This window comes from Podarcis vaucheri (assembly GCF_965113315.1).
Source record: "Podarcis vaucheri genome assembly, chromosome: 17".
NCBI classification, from domain to species: domain Eukaryota; kingdom Metazoa; phylum Chordata; class Lepidosauria; order Squamata; family Lacertidae; genus Podarcis; species Podarcis vaucheri.
The window spans coordinates 23930324-23952976 of NC_138755.1; the positions used below are offsets into that span (position 1 = coordinate 23930324).

Below are 22653 nucleotides of genomic sequence, written 5' to 3' on the forward strand. Positions count from 1 at the left end.
CTGCCTGTGAACCCTTACAAATCCAAAAGGGCACAAACCAAGCACCAGAGGAGACCTCTTGGGGAATGACAAGATTCCCAGAAGTGGGGAGGGAGGGGGACCTAAACTACCCCAATGAGGACTGAACATGATCAGTGTCACCACTGATCTCTGAAACATAGCTGGAGAAATGAGAGGGAATTAAATGGTGAATCCTGTAAGAATGCAGCTAGCTAGAACCCTGAACAGGATTACTGCATCCTGCAATTTTTTTGTCGTAAGTTCCACCTGCATTACTTTATGACAAACCCCTGAACTAGAGAATGATAGAGCTATCCTAACCAAGACTATGCTGCCTTCGGACTGTAATGCTATTGGATAACAGCTAGATAGGAATAGTAAATTGTTATTGTTATTTATACCCTGCCCATTTGGCTGGCTTTCCCCAGCCAGTCTGGGTGGCTTCCAACTCATAAAAAAACCAAAAACAAAAAACAAAAAACATTACAAACTTTCCTCAACAGGGCTGCCTTCAGTTGTCTTCTAAAAGTCAGATAGTTGTTTATTTTCTTGACATCTGAAGGGATGGTGTTCCACAGGGCTGGTGCCACTACCGAGAAGGCCCTCTGCCTGGTTCCCTGTAACCTCACTTCTTGCACTGAGGGAACCACCAGAAGGCCCTCGGAGCTGGACCTCAGTTTCTGAGCTGAACAATGCTTCAGATATAGAGGGCCATAAATTAACAAATGCTGGAAACGTTTAGGGAATATGAGGAGTCCCCTTTCTAAGTATTACGGTAAAGGGCTGTCTTTCCTCTGGTACACCTGCCTTTCGACAATACTCAAACGACTTGGATCGAACTGGCTGCACCGTATAGACGAGCCAGTAGGACCGGTTGCATCGGAGGAGGAAGCGGAGTTATTGCGTAATTGTTGCTGGGGGATATAGAGGGAGCTCTCTCCACGCGCGCGCGCACCGGGATCGGTCAGGAGCAGCGCTGTGCGTGCTTATTAATCCGGGAGGGCGCTTACTCCAGTTGATCACTCAAGTCTACCGGACTTGAGAAGGGATCGGGCTCGGGAGGAGCAGGAGAGCAGCAACTCTCCAAGAAGTCCCTTCTCCCTCCTGATCTTCCAAATAGCTGGCTTCTGCTTCCTTGCATCTTCATTGCGGGGGATCTGCACTCTGCAGCCGCCCGGCTCGCGGTTTTTGTTCTTTTTTTCCGGCGCAGGCAGCTGGTGCAACAACCGCAAGGGCTGAAGTTTGCAAAATCCAAATAATGCAGCTGCCGGGAAGCGGCGACAGCGGCTCCTCCTGCTGCTGCTGCTGCCTCCCTCGGCGGGTCACCTGGCCGGCTTGTCGCTGCTCGGCTGCCGTGCGCCCCCGCGTCTGACTGCCGCGGGCTGCGCGCCTGGATTACCGAACGCGGACTGGCATGGAGAGGTCGGCCAGCGCCGGGCGGCGCGGTTGAAAAGCTCGGCTCTCTGCGTCTCCCCTAGCCGCCGAGTGCAGCTCGCTTAATCCGAAAAGCCTCCTTCTCCCGCTTGCCAAGCCATGGAAGATTGCTCCGTGCCAGATCTCCGAGACGTCGAGCTCAAGCTGGGGCGCAAAGTCCCCGAGAGCCTGGCGCGCTCTTTGCGCGGGGAGGAGCCCGCCGTCTCCCTCGCCAGGGAAAAAGAGCCCGAGCGGCCCGCCGGAGGGCCTGCCACCCCCGGCTTCTGCACCTCCCTGGGCCCCAGAGCCGCCATGCTCCGCAGCAGGAGTTCCAGCGCCTTGGAGAGACTGGAGACCAAACTGCACCTCCTCCGGCAAGAAATGGTGAGTAGAGCACGCAGCTCAAGCGCCCTGGTGCACCGCCGCGAAACAACAACAAAGGACAGGCAGGGATCTAACCATTACTCCGCACTCCTCCTTTGCGCGCCGCTCGCTGTCTGCAAGCCTTGGCTTTGCGCTTGCTGGGAGACACGCCGAACTGGTGCGATTCTCGTGCAATTCGAAGAGCCACGCTCCTTCTCTTTGGAGCGCCCCCCTCTCTTTCCTCCGCCAAAATAAATGATGCCATGCGTTACAAAGTATTGGAGCTAGGGCTGTTTAAGAAGCTGAACTCAAGCTAGGACCCGTTTTTGAGTTGTTTTCTTTTTAAGCAGTAGAATAAAAAAGGAGAGTGCCTCTGAGCAGGTGAAGAAAGCATTTCTCGCACCCCCTTGTTTGGAGTCAGGAGCCTAGAGACCTAGAGTTAAATATTCAGGCTTTGTTGCTCATAAGATAAGGGGGGGGGGTTCCAATCAAGGCTGAGACTCGGCATTCCTGTTTTTAGAACTGAATCCCGGAGGTGTTTTATTTTTGCCACTGTGCTGTGCTTGTGTGTGGTTGGCGTAGGCGTGAGTGGGAGAGCGTGGCTTGTGCTCTCAGTGTTCATTTGCAGCACTTAATCCTCATAATAAGGCACAGCTAGTCACCTGCCCACAAAACAGCTACAGGCAATTGCCTGTAGGCCTGGCAACTGGATCTAAAATGTGAGAAGTGGGTGTGATAACTCCACAGGAAACTCCATGTTGCATGGCTCCACCTGCGGTCTTGCTCTGAAAAGAATGGAATCAAGAGTGGAGGAACAGATCTTGTGGCCAATCCCTATAGGTTTATATGAAGAAAGAGAAATGGGGGAGGGGGGTGTTCAAGTAGCATTTGTCGATCATTTGTGCCTGCTACTGGATTCCTCAATATTTATGTATTGACTCAAACAGGATTCAGTATACTGTATTGAGTTTGGATGCTGTCAAATATAAGAAACAGTCCTTATGGGAAGTAATATACCTTGAAAGTAAGGGATGATGCCCAGTTGTGGGTTTGGCATATTTTTTATCACTGTCTGATGTAGTAGGGGCAGGATAAAAAACTATTTAAAGAGGCAGTGCATTCCAAGAATCAGATTTTTCCCAGCGAAGAGGCCTGCCAACAGACATTTTTGTCTTTGTTTGGAATTCACTTGATTCCATCCCTTTGCCCCTGGAAATGAACTCCACCCACCCACACCCATTCCCCCCTTTTTTCCTGCCCCTTGCCCTGCTCTCAAGGTCTTGATTTGGGCTTGGTCTTAATTTTGAATCTCTTCTCAGTACCATGGCTAGTTCCTGGAATATCATGATGTCATCATAAAGAAAAGGAGTCACTGAGCACGTGCAGAGTATACTGCTCCCTCCATTGAACTCCTGCAGCCACATACTTAGCTTGGGACCTTACTTTTGAAGAGGATAGATAACTTGCAGAATCAGGGATTCATATGTTACTTATCGCACGTGGGAAATATGTTACACATTTGTGCAGGAAAAAACTGACAGTAGAAATTTCGAAACCTAATGGGTTCTCAAAAATAAGACCTCTCAAGGTGCTCACTAACACTGAATTTTACCCAACTCCCATTGAACTGAATTTGTCTGGGCTGGTTGTGTCCATTCAATTCACAGGGTCTGATAATGATGATGATGATGATGATGATGATGATGTATACTCCACACATTTGGCTGGGTTTCCCTAGCCACTCTGGGTGGCTCCCAACAGAATATTCAAAACACAACAAAACATCAAACATTAAAAACTTCCCTAAACAATCTTAGTAGAACTTAGATTGGATATAATCCACTGTTTTCATCAGTGCACTGGCTTCTATGTGCAAAAATCTGATCCTGCTATAATTTAAAAGAAAAGAAAAACTTTTCCCATTTAAATATATTACATACTCTTTTTGAGGCTAGTTGTATACCGGTAATTACTAGTAGCTATCCAATAGCCCACCATACACTGTCCCTCGGTGGTCTCCATTTATTTAGTCAGAGCTTGCTTGGAATTCCTGCTCAAGATCTTAGTGGGCCTGATTTGCTACAAACTCAGAGAAACAAGAGGAAAGAACAATGGCCACTGAAGGGAGGTTCGGACCTTGGGCCACTCTTCTCCAGCTCCTGCTTAAAGTGGTTATTTGGTCAAACGAGTTGTTGGCCAAGGCTTTCATGCAGCTTTTCCAAACCCTACAGATGTTTTGCTGCAACTCCCATTCTCCTTGACCATTGGCTAAGCTGGCTGAGGCTTTGCATTGTAGGGGCTAGATGCTCCTTTGGGTCCCCTCCAACTCTAATATTCCGTGGTTTGGCAAGGCTGGTGATAGCACCAAACAGCTGGAAGACATCAGGATGGCTGCCCTATTGCAAGGAGTGGAGGAAGTTCACCATCAGCATGCGTTGGACCTTTCAACTTCAGACTCACACCATTTTTACCTCTTCCAGGAAAGTAGGGGTACTCTTGACTGCTTAAACATAGGAAGCTGCCTTCTCCTGAGTCTGGCCACTAGTTCACCTAGCTCAGAATTATGTACACTGAGTGGCAGCAACTCTCCAGGGTTGTCCTAGCCCTGCCTGGAACCTCTTGGGCTTGCCAATCAGAAGGTTGGCAATTCAAATCCTTGCAAAGGGGTGAGCCCCCGTTGCTCTGTCCCAGCTCTTGCCAACCTAGCAGTTTGAAAACACAAACAGCAAGTACAGTGGTACCTCGGGTTAAGTACTTACTGGTAATTCATTCCAGAGGTCTGTTCTTAACCTGAAACTGTTCTTAACCTGAATCACCACTTTAGCTAATGGGGCCTCCTGCTGCTGCCGTGCTGCCGGAGTACAATTTCTGTTCTCATCCTGAAGCAAAGTTCTTAACCCGAGGTAATATTTCTGGGTTAGTGGAGTCTTTAACCTGAAGCGTATGTAACCCGAGATACCACTGCAGATAAATAGGTACCACTGTGGCAGGAAGGAATCACAGAGTTGGAAGGGACACTGAGGGTCATCTAGTCCAACCCCAGGAGTCTTTTCACTCAACATGGAGCTCGAACCCACGAACCTGAGAGTAAGAGTCTCATGCACTACCAACTAAATTGTCCCTCAGCTGTGGCCCAGTTTCCCTTTCCACCCGGCGCTGGTTCTGCGCACACTCATTTATTTAATCCTTTAGCAATCCACCATGACCTGAAAGAGGAACAGCAGCGTGTTTTGCCAGATTAGTTCCTGACTGTAGTGGAGCCACCAGCAATATTTTATGGATGTGGTTGAGCAAGGCCACCTCAGCTCTCCGTGGCTTCTTATGCAGGCTACGGAGAAGAGCACCTTGAAGGTCATGCTGAAGGCAGGGGCATGGCTAATGCTACTCCAGGCCATAATTGCAGCTGCAGTGTGGTGCCAGGAGGGCAGCAGTTGCCAAATTGGCAGTATTATAATTATTAATAATAATAATAATTATCCACTCTTCACCAGCAGGTCCCAGGCCAGATCACAACAATTCGAAATTAATAGGAAAAACAGTTTGAAACAAATTCCAATCACAGGAATAGCGTGAGTCTTGAAAATGCACCTCTTACATGTCAAAAGATAGGGTAAAGAGGCATGTCATCTGCATATGGCAAAAAGAATGTAATGAAGGTACCAGGCAGACCTCTTTGGGAATGATGGAGTTCCACAATTTTGGAGCTTGTGCAGAGAATGCTGTCTTCCAGACCACCACCTGGTGAACTTCTGAGAGTGGTAGAACCATTCTCTGCTGACCTTAACACCGCAAAAGGTCTGTGCCATTCAGCCATAGAAAGTAGTACCCAGTCATGTGACTCTGAAGATGTGTGTTGTGTTGTAAGGAATGATGCAGTCAAATGTGAAAGCTTCTGGTGTTCTGGCAGTTTATCTGACAGCCCCACAGAGCTGATGATGGTGATGATGATAATTTTATTTGTACCCCGCCCATCTGGCTGGGTTGCCCCAGCCACGCTGGGCGGCTTCCAACAAAGATTAAAAATACATTAAAATGTCACACATTAAAAACTTCCCTCAACAGGGCTGCCTTCTTTTGAATGTCAGGTAGTTGTTTATCTCTTTGACATCTGATGAGAGGGCATTCCACAGGGCGGGCACCACTATGGAGAAGGCCCTCTGCTTGGTTCCCAGTTAGCTTTGATTCTCACAGTGAGGGAACCACCAGAAGGCCCTCAGTGCTGGACCTCAGTGTCCGGGCAGAACGATGGGGGTGGAGACTCTCCTTCAGGCATACTGGGCCAAGGCTGTTTTAAAGGTCAGCACCAGCACTTTGAATTGTGCTCGGAAACGTACTGGGAGCCAATGTAGGTCTTTCAGGACCGGTGTTATCTGGTCTCGGCGGCTGCTCCCAGTCACCAGTCTAGCTGCTGCATTCTCGATTAGTTGTAATTTCTGAGTCACCTTCAAAGGTAGCCCCACATAGAGCGCATTGTAGTAGTCCAAGCAAGAGATAACAAGAGCATGTACCACTCTGGTGAGACAGTTCACTGGCAAGTAGGGTCTCAGCCTGCATACCAGATGGAGCTGGTAGACAGCTGCCCTGGATACAGAATTGACCTGCACCTCCATGGACAGCTGTGAGTCCAAAATGACTCCCAGGTTGTGACCTTGTCCTTTAGGGGCATAGTTACCCCATTTAGGACCAGGGAGTCCTCCACAGCAGCCCGCCCACTGTCCCCCAAGAACAGAACTTCTGTCTTGTCAGGATTCAACCTCAATCCATTAGCCGCCATCCATCCTCCAACCGCCTCCAGGCACTCACACGGGACCTTTGCTGCCTTCACTGGATCCAGTTTAAAAAATAGCTAGAGCTGGGTATCATCCGCATAATGATGGACACTCAGCCCAAACCCCCCTGGTGATCTCTCCCAGCGGTTTCATGTAGATGTTAAAAAGCATGGGGGAGAGGACAGAATCCCGAGGCACCCCACAAGTGAGAGCCCAAGGGTCTGAACACTCATCCCTCACCACCACTTTCTGTACATGGCCCAGGAGGAAGGAGCAGAACCACTGTATAACAGGGCCCCCAGCTCCCATCCCCTCTAGACTGTCCAGAAGGGTGTTATGATCAATTGTATCAAAAGCCGCTGAGAGATCCAGCAGAACTAGGAAACAGCTTTCACCTTTGTCCCTAGCCCGTCGGAAATCATCAACCAGCATGACCAAAGCAGTTTCAGTCCCATGATGAGGCCTGAATACAAACCCATGTAAAAGGATAATATTGAGAAACAAGGACACACAACATATACTTTTTGGACTTCTTTCTTCCCAGCTGCTTCTGCTGTTCTCAGAGTCCTGATCTGGGAAAGGCTCCCAGGACTGGAGGGTGGGGCAAGGCAGATGGACAAGCCATTGCCTGATGAGCAGAAAGTTCTTCCTCTGGAGCAGAGCATCTCTTTTAGGAGCTCACTAAACTTTATTTACAACAGACCTGGACAGCTGCAGGTTTCACTCATATTCAAGCAGCCACAGAACTGTCTGAAAATTAACTCAGCAATGCATAACCCATGAGCTCTTTCTCCAGTAGAGGCAGGCCAAATGAAATGAAGTAGTCCCAGTCCAGCAGAAGCTGGATTCAAGAAGTAGGTTTGGGGCCCAAACCTAGTGGCCCCATTTGTGCATGTAGTTCTGAACTTGAGGCATTGTTCTTAAATTGAAGTCGAAGGCTTCATTCAGGCAACAATGTTTCTGTTCCTCATACATTGACATGTATGAATTCATTGTAGGTATCTCCTCCTTCCTCCTGTTCACTGACATAGTTGAGGAGAAGATTGTGGTCTGCCAGTGTGTATTATCCATTACAGCTAAAAAATTGAACTTCCATGTTCGATGAGAGTATATTTTTAAACACCAGATCCAGGTTGTAATCATAGCATAGCCTCCAACATTTCTCTGATGAAAATTGGGGCATCTATCCCTGTTCAGCTCATAGGCTTCTTAGGTATGTTTGGCTGGTTTCTGAAGAAGCTGGTCTCTGTGGTGTGATCCAGCAAAGCATTTGCATATTCTTATAGCCCCTGTGAGGGCTACTGCTCTCAGATCTCGAGATCAGGCCATTGTTTTACTTATTTACTTTGAGTTTGTTGATAGTCAAGACTCTAAAGTCATTGTGCTGAAATGAGGACTCCTCACCTGGAACAAGAGATCCAAGGTTGTTTCAGGTACACACCCTCGCTGACTATTTCAATCTTCCCTCTTAGATATCATTGTGTTTCACTAAATATGAACATCTTTAGAGATAACAGTCCTCCTACTGTTTATGTAATTCCTTTCCTGGAACGAAAGGAGCCGTTCCTTCTCTTCCAGCTCACATCAGCTCAACACCTCTTTGAACTTAAGAAGACAGAAGTTGAAGTGTGTTTACACATTGATATCCCAACACAGCCAATAGTCCTGAGCAGGCCTGGTCCCTCCAAGATTGCTTTAGGATCTTCCCTGAAATGTTCAGCTTTCACATTTAGAAAAGCCTCTGGGTTTTTAACTAGGGAAGGTATGGGAAATGACTGGCAGCAGCGCCCTTGGGCAGCAACTGGGACCCAAGCACATAGACAGGGTTCACCAGACTGATTTTGGGCAGTCTCCTCCTCCTCCTCCTCCCAGCCCCCTGGATATAGGCTTATGGTGGCAGTGGCTGGGAATCCACCTGCCATTTTGGTTTTCCCACAAAGCTGTGGGACAGCGGATGTAGCCTTTCAGAAAAACTAAAATGGCAAATGACTTCGGTTTCTGGGCATCTGGCAGAAGAAGCAGGTGGGCAGGGGGCACCACTGACAGAGTCCAGGCCCACTCAAGGGGACTTTGCTGGAGGACCCCTGCAGACGCTCTAGATGTCTCTATTTTCCGCGGACAGTCCTGGATTTACAGAAGCCAACCTGGTTTCTGATTTGATCCTGAAATGTCCCCCTTTTCCTTAGGAAATCCCAATTTTTATCAGAGAAATGCTGGAGGGTGTGGAGTTATGCGACCCCCGAGCCAAGCCAGCCAGAGTGACTGCGACAATCCTGTCAGATGGGTGGGGTATAAATAATAAAATTGCTGCTGTTGTTGTTACTGTTGAGTAATATTGAGTAACAATATTTTTGTCAGAGAAATGTTGGAGGATATGTGGTGGAAGTGGTTGGTAGTCTGCCCGCCATTTTGATTTTCCCACAAAGCTGTGGGACAGTGGCTGTTGCCTTGCAGGAAAACTAAAATGGCAGCTGACTTCCTAGGCTTGGCATCTGGGAGAGGAAACAGGTGGGCAGGGGGCTTCACTGATGGAGTCTGAGCCCACTCTAGGGCACTTTGCTAAAGGACCTTTGTTGTCCCTGTGACTTGGAACCAGCCCTGCTATAAGACAAAGCATGCAGGCAATATTACCCCCAATTCCTTAGGACAAAGTACTGTGCCTTCTGCTGTCTGGCCAATGAGCGCAAACATACTGGCAATAATACACACTTTACAAAAAAAAATGTTATAAAATTAATTTGTATGTTATTAATATTCAATGTAATAATGTTTTTATGTTCTGGCTGTTCTGCAATGATCTCCCAACCCCTTAGGCTCATTCATAACAACATTTCCACTGACAGGTGTGTCCCCAGAAGTCTTGACGATGCAAATGGGCCGGGTTACTCAACTACCCTAATCCTTTCCAGTTTAATGTCAACAGTAGTAGTTTAGGGAAACAAACAGGTTTGTGGCTGCTTCCCAATCCGTAATTGCTGCTGTGAGGAATTGCAAAACATTTCGTACTTGTCCAAAGCCTTGCAGAACATTTCCTTTGCTACAGTGGTAATGCATAGTCTTCATTAAAACTCTTCAGGTTGTTTTCAGAATAAATAAATAAAGTAATCCCATGTCCAAACCATGCCCAAAACAGTAATAGCTCCTAAATATATTAGGCCAAAATGCATATATTAGTTTGCCTCAGTTGCATTCAGAATTTGCACCGTCTTATTCCAAGCCTTTTATCAGCCATCTCATGTTAGCATTTTAATATTGCATACCGTGCTTGTAGTAATTAGTATTACTTTTCTTGGCTAATTTTTTTGCAAGGGCCTCTGGGTAGAACAATTTAATACATGTAATGTCTAGCAAGGAAATGTACATTCGCAAAGCACATTAACAGAACAACCGAGTAAGCACAAATTTCAAGAGCAGAGGCTGCAATGTTCTTAGAGCTATTTCTTACCATGATTTGAACATGTTTGTTTTCCATTGGTCCTTATGAAAGATATCAAGAGTGTTGGACTAGGAGACCAAGATTTGAATCTCCCCTCACCCACGATGCTCACTTGGTAACCTTGAGCCAGTCACTGTCTCTCAGCCTAACCTACCTCACAGACTTGTTAGGGTACAGTGGGGAGGAGGATACGATACGATACTATAATCTTTATTGTCATTGTCCCATACAGAACAACAAAATTGAAAAAAAAAAAATCTACATCAGACATTCAAAAACCAACAAGCCTATCCCAGCTAGCCCAGCCTGGTCAACCTCCTAAAAACTCTGATACCCCATAATTAAATACAATACACTCCCATAGAGACTACCTTACACTGTGTTTAAAACCAAAATCGCATTTGGATAGAAACTGTTTCTCAGGTGGCTAGTTCTATTCTTTATAACCCTGTATCTTCTTCCAGAAGGCCGAAGCTGAAAGAGATAACCATGTACACCACTTTGGAGGGGGGGGAATATGGCATATAAATATAATAAATAATAAACAACATAACATAAGAAGGGTGTGGTAGAGGTAGAAACATGTGCACGCAATATTTATTTTTTTTTGCTAGGAAGATTATGATGCAATAATAATAATAATAATAATAATAATAATAATAATAATAATATCTTTATTGTCATTGCCCCCTTCGGGGACAACGGAATTACTTGACTCCTCCATAAAAACACTAATTAAACAATACAGTATAATACAGCAAGGGAGATTAGATGACTTTCAAAGTCCAGGCTTCCCATTCAGGGCCGAGATCGCTCTGGAGAAGAAGCTGTTCTGAAGACGGCTCGTTCTTGTCTTCATCGTCCTGTATCTCCGTCCTGACAGCAAGAGCTCGAAGAGACAGTGACCAGGATGTGATGGATCTTTTACTATGTCCAGTGCCTTCCTATGGCACCTTGTGGCATAAATCTGCTCTAAGGTGGGGAGTGGGCAGCCAACAATGCTCTCTGCTGCCTTAACGACCCTGCACAACCCCATCCTGTCCTGGGTAGTACAGCTTCCGTACCACACACATAAGCCATAAGTGAGCACGCTCTCAATGGCACAGTGATAGAAGGCAAGCATGTTACACATATGAGGTCTGTGGCTCACCAAGCCTCAGGGACTGTTACTAGCAGCAAAAGAACAGCAGTTGGGGCTTTAATATGCCTCCCCCAGCACTCCCAGTGCAGCCAAGTTCACTGTCCCATTGCTGCTAACAGCAATATGGGGACAATGAATCATAGAATTGTAGAGTTGCAAGATACCATGAAGGTCATCTAGTTCATGGCAGGAATCTTTTGCCCAACATGGGGCTCGAACCCATGACCCTAAAGAGGCTCATACTCTATGGACCGAGCTCCATTCAGGCTGCATCAGGTCTTAATGGAGAGCAGAGGCTTTGACCTTGCGCCCCCAACAAACCCCATTTCTGACCTCAGGCAAGCAGCATGGTACTTCAGAATTGCCAGGAAGGGAGGTTAAATAATGGTTTGTGCGGGAGAGAAGAGGGTAGGGGAGAAAGAGATCAGGCGAGGTTGTATCTGTGTGAAGGTTGTGCGTCTGTGTGATTGCGAGGGAGCAAGGCGCTTAGGATGTCTGTGTGAGGGAGGCTGGGGGAGGATGGCTACTGGGGATGAGGAATGAATACGTTGCCTGAGTGAGATTGTGCAAGTGAATGTGTGTGAGAGAGGGTATGCATGTGTATAAGTGTGAGGGGAAGCAAGTGGGACCCCAGACCTGGCCCTGTCCACTCCCAGGTCCTGGTATATGGCCCCTGACTGACCACCCACTGCTTTATGTGGCCCACCTCGACTTTACATTGGATTAACTATTTCTACAGCCATTTCTAAAGGAAGTTAGATCAGCCTCCGTTAACCAGTAATGCTCCCACGGAGGAAAATCTTGCCAGGAAAATTATAGATCCAGTACCCTTAGGATTCAGAGAGTTGGAGGGCAGGGAGAACAACCCTATTTCCTGGAGATGTTATTACTGACAAACAAAAGCTTTGTGTGAAATGGCCCCGGTATCTCCAATTAGAACAGCGTTGTTGTTTTTTTCCAAGTGTGGGACCATGTTGCCATTTGGGCAAACATGCCGAGAGTGGCTAGGGAAACTTAATCAGGTGGATGGGGTATCAATAATAAGATTGCTGTTGTGGTTGTTGAATAGGACATCCCTATTTTCATCAGAGAAATATTGGAGGGCATGAGCTTATTGGCCAGGTGTGTGTGTCTCTGGGATATTCAGTTGGGAATATCCCTCCAACCATCATGCTGTGTTCTGTACGCTCCTGCTAACGTTTGTGCCTATAAGTATCTATTTTTACATCTTAATTTAGCAGTTTGTCATGAGCCAACCCTCTCTGATCACAAGTCCACAGTGCAAGGCTCTAAACCAATTGGATTAAGAGGGATCAGCAGCTCGAAATCCTCACTCACCTGTCCAAATTCAGGCACACACAAAAGTTGCCCCACTCATAACACATATGATATACCATATTTTTTGCACCATAACACTCACTTTTTTCCTCCTAGAAAGTAAGGGGAAATGTTTGTGCGTGTTATGGAGGGAATGCCTACGGGTGGCATGCCTACGGATTTTCCTCCTCTAAAAACTATGTGCGTGTTATGGTTGGGTGCATGTTATAGAGCGAAAAATACGGTATATTGTATGTGCCGTGACTCCAAAGAATGAGCTATGTTACCGGGCCGGGGGGGGGGGTGCTAGGGAGAATTTCATGTCAAGGCAGGCATGGATAATGTGCAGATTTAAAGTCTATCCCCTGGATGTTTATATGACTCAGCCACAATTCAGCCTTCTTGCTTGAGACAGATGTCTAGAACACATAATAATGAATTGATCGTGTGCCATCTGTTCCAAAATTTTCTGACACCAGCAGCCGCTCCTTATCTCTGGGCACTGACCTAAATGTTTACACTTGTATTACTGTGTCTGACAACATCGGTAAGTTTGTACTAGGGATTTTCTAAGCACATTTCTTGCTCCCCTACGAGGAGAAATGTGTGCCGCATAAAATGCAGCCTTCCCTCGTCCTAGTCTTATTATTAAACAACTGCAATGTCAACGGCACTAATTCGGGATAGCTTTGAAGATCTCCACTCTACCTGACTTCATTCATCCCTGTTTCCCAAGGACATGAAAGGGGGAAAGGAAACATTTGAGTTTCAATAGCTGTCTTTTCATGCTGCCGATCTTTCTGGTGCCATATGCTAGACATCTGTCTTTTATTACAATCAGTCCAGGCTCGTTCAGGGATAGATGCGATGAATTAGCCCCCTGTTTATACTAGTTTTCATGTGTAACTAACCTCTCCTACAGATCTGAATAACCCTTGGATGCAACCTTGACGTTACACGTGGGCTCTTAAATCCGTGGATTTTGTTAGGCTATAAGGGCTGCTCAAGTCAACACTTCATACAGCTAGGGTTTCCAGTCCTATGCAAAGCATTGTGACTTCAAGTGCCTGGCATCTTTGCAACTGCAATAATAAAAAGTACAGGTTGTTGTTGTTTAAGGGAGCAATTTTTCTGGGTCCAGAGTCCTTCCACCCTGCCTCCCCAGACATGAACAAACTAATTAAATTTAAAATGAGGAATGCTACAGCTACAAGTTAACAGGACAGAACTAATTATCCAAGTAGTTAGCAGCTTCTCTGTTCCTTTAAGGGTCACAGTCCTTGAAAGGCTCCCAGTAGCCACGCTACACCGGACAGGTTGGCACTGCAATTGTGTTTTAAGACCATTTTAAAATAGGGAATGGGCAAAGCCAATGTAAAGATTACTCATGCTTTGGTGGGGTGTGTGGATGGGGGTACTGGGTCTAGATCTGGTTTTCAAGATTCAGGGCAGTAGTGTGACATGCATCAGCATGTGTCTTAACTCTTGTGCTTGAAACCATTCCTTTGTGTGCTTTTCTAAGATAAAGGTAAAGGACCTCTGGATGGTTAAGTCCTTGCTTATGTTTCAGTCCTTGCTGTGAATGGCGGCATTCAGTCTGTCCAGCTACAAACAAGTTCATGCTGCACGTAGCCAGAGAAATTAGATGTGCTGCTGACTGCACGATACCCTTGTATTTCCTTTCAAAGGCCTTCAGGATGGAGTAGGCTGTAAATCTCACTAATTAATATAAACAAATACATTTAAAAGGTTGTACTCAAACCTTCAAGCCGTGCTTAAATCAGGCCTCTCTCCTCTGAACCCTGGAGCTGGATTCCAGAATAAGGAAGGGGATGAAGTCCTTCCCCCCGCTTCCAGTCCTCTGTATAAAGCACTGCTGTCTTTCAGTCTTCTCCAGAGCTTCTCCCAGTGTCTTGATGTCCACACTGCAGCTTCCACCTTCTTCTGTCAGTGCTTTTCAGAGCTCTAGGGTGATTGTTGCTCCATACTTTTCAAAGATGGCAAGTAGTAGAACAACAACAACAACAACAACAACAACAACAACTCCTCTAGGCATCTGCCTCATTGCTTAAAAAAGTTTGTACCCTTCCTTTCAATGGAAAGATCCTCATGGTAGCTTAGAACCAGGCAATTGTTAGTCTCCTGGTTGATTATTGGGGTCAGAATGGCCTTCCCCTTGCCCTGATGTCCTTTCAGAGAAACTGGGGGTGCTGATGGCATGAGCCAATGGGAACTTTCCTTCAGGTGTGCAGTCCAAATGTAACTCATTATATGGCAAATCAAGGAACATTGCAAGTAAAAGAAGATTGAGGCTGCATTGCTGTCACCCACTTATCTGGGGGTATTGAAACCAGTGGATCTTAGTTCTGATTATACATCTGTGGGATTTTGCTGTACATAGAGAAATACATGGCATCTTAGATGGAGGCAAACGTACAAGAGGCTTTGGGAATAATACTGTGACTTTCAAAGACAGAGAGCAGGAATTGGTGGGGGGAAATACTAGCCCTTCTTGAAGCTGAGATTATAGGAATGAGGTAGACCAAATGGAGTCTTAGACCCTAGCATGCCATCATCTGTGGCACGATGCAGGCATATAGTAGAGTCTTCAGCACCTGCCTTCCTTAGTCATCTATCATACGAACTACAGATATCAGCATACATGACTACATGTGGCTGCCATTATTGAATAGGGTTAAAAAAATGTAGTCTATCCATCGAGGCAGCTGGTTCACACATTAGTTTGAAAGTGAAGGGAAAGAAGCTATAATCAACTTGGCCTAAGTCTCAGTGCTGAGCTTTGACTTTCATTGGTTCCTTATGCTAGGATGCTCAGCCCCAATCCATGATAATTTAACACCACTGCAGATGTGAATGAGCTACATAGACCTCTTTCAATAAGCAAAAAGAAATGCTAATGGGGCAAAACATGAAACCATTCCTTAAAAAACAGTTTGCTCCTCAAATGGGTGTTTTGCATGTGCAGAACCTTTCCATTCATTTTTGAGGCAGCTGCACCAATAATTGCCATACCGTGCCAAGATCTAAGTAGCAGAGGAATAGTCTTATTGTTCTGTGTATGATCTTCCACTCCACTTTTATGCAGCTCCACTGATTCGAATTGAAGCACCCTGATACAGATCTAATTCAGCGAAGCCATAATGGATATGTAGCAATTGGTAATAGTAGTATTTTAGGGTTGACTTGCATGCCCTTGTTTCCACCACTGGTTAAACCTTTGCAGTCACCTATGTTGAAGCCAATATCCTGGTTGGTCCCAGCATCCATTTGGCTTCCCTTTCAATTAGCTGTCCTATGTAATTATAGGTTAAAGTTCTAACATGCTTGCTCATCACTTGGCCATCAAATGTGTACACTATTGCCATTGAACTCATCACATGCTCCGCAAGCCTTATTGGGAACAAAACAAGGAAATACATGTGTGATGAACCCTTTCATGGGACGGGGTTCTGTATGGCTTTCCTGCAAATCTTAGATGCTGCACTCCAGAATGCACCATTCTCCAGAATATATAGAGCTACCACTGAGAATGATACTCAGCATCTTAATGCACTTGTAGTTAATCCAGATTTCACAAAGTTGTTGCTTCATTGTTTAGATTGTCATAGTCTAAGGCTCGGGGGCTGGATCCGGCCCAATCGCCTTCTAAATCCAGCCTGCGGACGGTCTGGGAATCAGCATGTTTTTACATGAGTAGAATGTATCCTTTTATGTAAAATGCATCTCTGGGTTATTTGTGGGGCATATGAATTTGTTCACCCCCCCCAAAAAAAAATATACATATAGTCTGCCCCCCCAAGGTCTGTGGGACAGTGGACCGGCCCCCTGCTGAAAAGGTTTGCTGACCCCTGTTGATATTCAGTCCCTACAGTCCCTTGCAATATGAAAAAAGAAGTGATGGTCCACACTGCAGAAAATCAGCCATTAATGAGAGAAGTGTTTATACAATGAATAGCAAGCATTAAAAAAAACAAAAAAACAGCAGAGGTATAGCTTGTGATTATTGCTCACATCCTACATGTGTGTATGTGAGTGTGTTTTAAGGTGTGGAAAATTTAATTTATATTCCACACAAAACAGGTCCAACCTGGCTATAAAAATAAAATTGGAACTCTGTATGTGTGCTGTCATAAATATTTTCCATATAGATAAGAGAAGAAATGAAAAACATAATAATAAAACATAATAATAGGAAAATAAAGCACTGATGGACAAACAATATGAATGGAAAACAGTAATAAAACAGGACATGAGCCAGCCAAAATTAAAAACATTTGAGTTTCTTTGAGTTTATTGAAGCATGTGCCTAAATCTCTCCAAGTGAAATCATCAGGACTTAATAGCCGTGAATGGTTTGTGCCTATCGTTCAAATGCAGTCTTTGAACGTAGCATTGCTTATGTTTTGCAGGGTTCTGTAGACTTGGGAAGTGGAGGGGAAACTTGTAGGGTGACAGGGAAGTAGCCGCCTGATAAAGTGGATTGTAGATTGTAACTCAAGTTTGCCTTTTGGTTTCCACCACTGCTTGGGTGTGCTGGTTTGAGGCATCCTATATTTCATGGCATTTTGTGAAATCGACCCTGGCAGCTCCATATTAGCAAGCCAAGCCATCTTAGGCATGTTGGCACCAATAGGTAAAATCAGTGCTATTTTTCAAGAAAAAGAGACTCTGGAGCTCACCGTGAACTTCTCCCTTGTTCTCTTAGAATGGCAACAGTGCCCACCTGAAAGTTGCTGGAGCTGAACTCCTGTGAGCTACAGTCGAAGGGGGGGAAAACCCTGGATAAAATATTAAAATGATACCTCTGCTACAGCAGAATACTCCTGTGTGTGTGTGTCGGGACCAAGGACAGCCTTCTTCAACCCTTCTACTCCCACAGAAACACTTGCCTGCTGAAACCTTGAGCTTCAGTCTTTTTTCCACACCTGTAAACAAGACCGATTCACTGGTGCTTAGCCGCTCAGCAGAAGGCTGCTAGGAAATGCTCCCTGCCAAGGGTACCAACTTGAAGAAAATATTGAATATCTTGTTTTGTTAGTGTTAAAGATATAGAAAGGCATCTTAAAGGTAAAGGGACCCCTGACCATTAGGTCCAGTCATGGCTGACCCTGGGGTTGTGGCACTCATCACACTACAGGAGCTACAGTTATGTTTCTAGATGCTTTCCCACCTGTTTCCTTGCCACGTAGGACTGGAAATCTTAGAATGCAGAAACACAGATCTTTCAAGCATATCACAAATATCATTTGTAATTTTTTTAAGTGTCATTTTTAATTGCCTTCGAACCCTCCTCTATGGAAAACGAATTTTAAACTGCCAACAGGGCAGCATCACAAGCACTTAGCTGGATGGTGGATTCCAGAGTGTTGTCAAATGTAGCTCTAATTGTACTTCCAACCTATCATTATGTTAGAAATGCAATGCTATCGTGATTAAAGACTCGCCTATCTCTACCCATCTTGCCTAAACAGTCTTCCATGTGCAATCAGTAATACATGTAAAAGAGAGAGAAAGAGAGAGAGGCACCCAAGCCTAAAGGGTGATCATTATCACATTAGCAAATTTCCTCCCATTTGTAATAATAGCTTGGGAGCAACATGAGTACAGTGCATTCCAATATTTGCTTATTCAAAAGACAACCCTACTGAGGTCAACAGGGCTTACTTCCAAGTAAGCGGGCATGGGATTGGAGCCTAGTTTCTCAAAGGGTAACTACTACAATAACAGCAGCCATGGTATGATCAGTTAGAAACTGATGTAGCTTTTCAAAATTATAAAAGCACAAGAAGAGACTACTGATCAAGCCAATGGCTCATCTCATACAGCCTCCTGTTCTCAGTCCTCTCCACACCAACTCTGTGTCCATTTCTATGATTAGCGGCAATGAGGGAAATCCTCATACATGGTCTGGAGTAGGGCTGGGCGATATCACCAGCTAAACATGGTGATATATGAATATGTAACAATGTCTGAAATAAGGATGGAACTATGTGATTCTTGACTGTGATTCTATAAATTTGATATACAGTAAAATGACGCGGGTGGTGGCGTGGTTTACCACAGAGCCTAGGACCTGCCCAATCAGAAGGTTGGTGGTTTGAATCCCCGCAACGGGGTGCGCTCCTGTTGCTCGGTCGCTGCTCCTGCCAACCTAGCAGTTTGAAAGCACATCAAAGTGCAAGTAGATAAATAGGTACCGCTCTGGTGAGAAGGTAAATGGTGTTTCCGTACGCTGCTCTGGTTCGCCAGAAGCGTCTTAGTCATGCTGGCCACATGACCCGGAAGCTGTACGCCGGCTCTCTTGGCCTGAAAGTGAGATGACTGCCACAACCCCATAGTCATCTTTGACTGGACTTGACCATCCAGGGGTCCTTTTCCTTTACCTTACCAGTCACAGTACCTACAGGGATGGGGAACATTTTTCAGCCTGAGGACTGTGTTCCCAGCTGTGCAATTTTTTTGTGGGCCATGTACCAACAGTGGCCGGACCCAGAGGCAAACATGGGCAAAACTGCACAGAAATGTCACCTTTCTGCAGTAGGTTGGTTTCTATATACCCCTCCCTGTCTTCCCACTAGGCGAGCACATTCCATCCATGCAAGTCCATTTTGGGGTGTGACCTGTGGAAGGTGTGGTTGGAGAAGGTGTTTGGCCAACCAAGTGTCCAGAGGTCAGATGGAGAGACCTGGAAGGGACCACGATGGGTCCCCAAGCATGAGGTTCAATCTTCACCCCTGCTTTTCTGGCTGACTAGATCCAGGAGGGACTTGCAGGGCGAATGAAGGAAGTTGTAGGGTGGAACTAGGTTCCTTGGAAAGGCGGGTTGGTGATGCAGAGGACAAAGGTGGGGCAGGGAAAATGAGGGAGGAACAGTCATGGAAGGTTCATGAAACGTGAGAGGAATATAAGGGGAGGAAGGAGCGCAGCAGATGTGGGAATTGTGGAGGAACAGCAATAATGCACCAGTTCTTTGGCCAGCAGTCAGGAACCATTGATCCAAACCACCAGAGCAATAATTTTTAAAAGAAGGCAGTGTGTAATTCGGGATATTTTGACAGACTTGAGATTTTAAAAGAATCTATGGAAAGAATTATATGAAAAAAGAAAAAAAAAGGAGGAGGCTTGCCAAAGCAAGATAAAGAGCTCACTTCCTCAGAGTCTGGAATGTTTTTTTCTTCCTCCAGTTCATTGTGAGTGAACAATGCAGATGTTATATTCATATATAGAAAAACAGAAGGCTTAAGTGAATAGTATAAAAGACTACATCACACAATAATTTGTATTCATTTTTATATAAAAACCTTGTTGACTGAAATAGTTTTGACTATCAACATGTATTGTGTACCGTTATACTATGCCACAAAATATTGTTTGCGTGTGTTTGTGCATGTATCTGAATCACAGCATATCTAGTGCATATCTTTTATTCTTAAATACTCATTTTAAGATTAGTGTTCTTACTCAAAATGAGTCAACAGTGTGATGCAGCAGCAGCAGCAGCAAAAAATCTAATGCTGTTCTAGGCTGCATCAACAGAAGTCTAGTGTCCTGTTCACAAAAAGTTATATTTAGGCTTGCTGTACGTCAGGAAAATTCCTGACGTATCCTGGTTTTCAGGTGTGCAAATGGCGTCAGGGGGGAATGTTGCCAAATTGGCCAGATGTCAGAGAAAACTTGGATGTATGACAACGCGATGGGGGGTGGGGAAGCTCCAAAAGCTTAAAATCACTATTTTTTTTGGGGGGGGGGATTCCTCCAAAAAGCTCAACAACCCTAGTTACATTCCCACTGTATTCTGACTTTGTCAGATCCCACTTGGAATACTGCGTCTAGTTCTGGGTGCCACAATTTATGAAGGATATTGGCAAGCTAGAATGTGTGCAAAGAGTGACCAGGATGTTCAAGGGTGTGGAAACTAAGCCTTATGAGGAATGGCTGAGGGAGTTGGGGATGTTTTGCCTGGTAAAGAGGAGACTGAGAGGATATAGCCATATCTCAAGGGCTGTCACATGTAAGATGGAGCAAGCTTGTTTTTTCCTGCTCTGGAAGGGAGGACTCGAACCAATGGGTTGAACGTTAATGCATTACTAAGAAAAGCCTGTGCTGAATTATTACAATTGTGTGTCAGTTTGCGTCCGTGGATGAGTAGATCGATCTGAATCCAGTGTACTGATGAGTTGTTCTTCTGCACGCAGGTTGATCTCCGAGCCACAGATGTCAAACTAATGCGGCAGCTACTGATCATCAATGAAAGCATCGAATCGATCAAGTGGTTGATTGAAGAAAAAGGAACAATCACCAGCAGGGGCAGCAGTTTGAGTGGCAGTCTCTGCAGCTTGCTAGAGAGTCAGGAGACATCACTGAGAGGCAGCTACAACAGTTTGCAAGACGGCAGTGATGGGCTGGATGGAATCTCCGTAGGGAGCTACCTGGACACTTTGGCGGACGATGTCCCTGGCCAACGTACTCCTTCAGACATGGACCAGTTCAGTGACTCTTCTCTTATAGACGACTCACAGTCCCTCCATAAACATACCAAGATTGAGTCTGATGAGTACTACTGTTTTGGTTGATGAAAGGGGAACTTTAGGAGGGACACGTGTGCACTTGTATTTATGATTCTTCTATGCTGCTATTTGTTTTAAGCATTTTGAAAGCACCTTTTTAAAATACTATCTATTTTAAATCTGCTTTAGTCTCTCTGCGGTTGCTCCTAGATTTTGTTTTCCCCTCCTGGGTGGTTTTCCTCCTCTCTCTCTCTCTCATTCTGTCATCTTAATTTATTGCTGTGATTTCTGTCTGTCTGTATTTCTTTCTTTCTTCTCTTTTATAATATAACTTTTGACCATTTTTTACAAAAATATATCTATATATAAAGGTGAAGGAAATTAATTTTAACTTCAACACAAAGTGTGGAAATGAACTTTTGCTGAATTCTACATCTGATTGACAATAAAACACTTTCTATTATCTGTTGATTGTAGGTAAAGAATTCTCCCCCCCCCTTCTAATAGTATAAGTACATACTTTTTCATAATTCAGCTGGGAGTTGTCAAGGGAAACAGCCAAGCAGTGTGGTGACTGGTGGAGTTTGCTTATTATGGGTCAGAAGGAAATGCCCCAAAACTCCTCATAAAGCCAATGCACACATTCAGGAGAGAAAATATGTGATAACGCCCTCGTGGGCCTTATTGACTTCAGAATGGAAATCACACATTTCAGGAGGGGGGAATCTGTTTCTTTAAAAAAAGAAAAACCTATACATAAATACGAACGAGAAGGCCAAACCACAAACCCTTTCCCATGGCTTACTAGCTTTCCACATACCAGGAAATTATGACATAGAAGATCATTCAAGTATTCAGCCTATAGTCCTAAACACATTTACTAGGGAGTAAGCCTCATTAAATGCAGTGGGGAAACATCTGCTAACATGGTGCAATTTCTCCCCTCCCCCCCTACCTGCAGCTCCCCAACTCCCATGTTGTTGTTTAGTCGTGTCCGACTCTTTGTGACCCCATGGACCAGAGCACGCCAGGCACTTCTGTCTTCCACTGCCTCCCGCAGTTTGGTCAAACTCATGCTAGTAGCTTCGAGAACACTATCCAACCATCTCGTCCTCTGTCGTCCCCTTCTCCTTGTGCCCTCTATCTTTCCCAACATCAGGGTCTTTTCCAGGGAGTCTTCTCTTCTCATGAGGTGGCCAAAGTATTGGAACCTCAGCTTCAGGATCTGTCCTTCCAGTGAGCACTCAGGGCTGATTTCCCTAAGAATCGATAGGTTTGATCTTCTTGCAGTCCATGGGACTCTCAAGAGTCTCCTCCAGCACCATAATTCAAAAGCATCAATTCTTCGGCGATCAGCCTTCTTTAGGGTCCAGCTCTCACTTCCATACATCACTACTGGGAAAACCATAGCTTTTACTATACGGACCTTTGTTGGCAAGGTGATGTCTCTACTTTTTAAGATGCTGTCTAGGTTTGTCATTGCTTTTCTCCCAAGAAGCAGGAGTCTTTTAATTTCGTGGCTGCTGTCACCATCTGCAGTGATCATGGAGCCCAAGAAAGTAAAATCTCTCACTGCCTCCATTTCTTCCCCTTCTATTTGCCAGGAAGTGATGGGACCAGTTGCCATGATCTTCGTTTTTTTGATGTTGAGCTTCAAACCATATTTTGCGCTCTCCTCTTTCACCC

The 22653-nt window shown here is 45.2% G+C and overlaps 1 protein-coding gene across 1 annotated transcript; it reads left to right on the forward strand.

Annotated features, from left to right (window-relative positions):
- The first annotated feature begins 581 nt into the window (after positions 1-581).
- On the forward strand, positions 582-21430 carry LURAP1L (leucine rich adaptor protein 1 like). The gene is made up of 2 exons (XM_082205255.1): positions 582-1797; positions 20656-21430. The coding sequence occupies exons 1-2, from the start codon at positions 1534-1536 to the stop codon at positions 21031-21033; spliced, it is 642 nt and encodes a 213-aa protein (XP_082061381.1). The 5' UTR covers positions 582-1533; the 3' UTR covers positions 21034-21430.
- The last annotated feature ends 1223 nt before the right edge of the window (positions 21431-22653 follow it).

What these genes read in the sequence shown, in the direction of transcription:
- LURAP1L (XM_082205255.1), top strand. Translation starts at nt 1,534, where the DNA reads ATGGAAGATTGCTCCGTGCCAGATCTCCGAGACGTCGAGCTCAAGCTG. An exon ending in ACCTCCTCCGGCAAGAAATG is followed by an intron (nt 1,798 to 20,655) that starts GTGAGTAGAGCA and finishes TTCTGCACGCAG; the next exon opens with GTTGATCTCCGAGCCACAGA.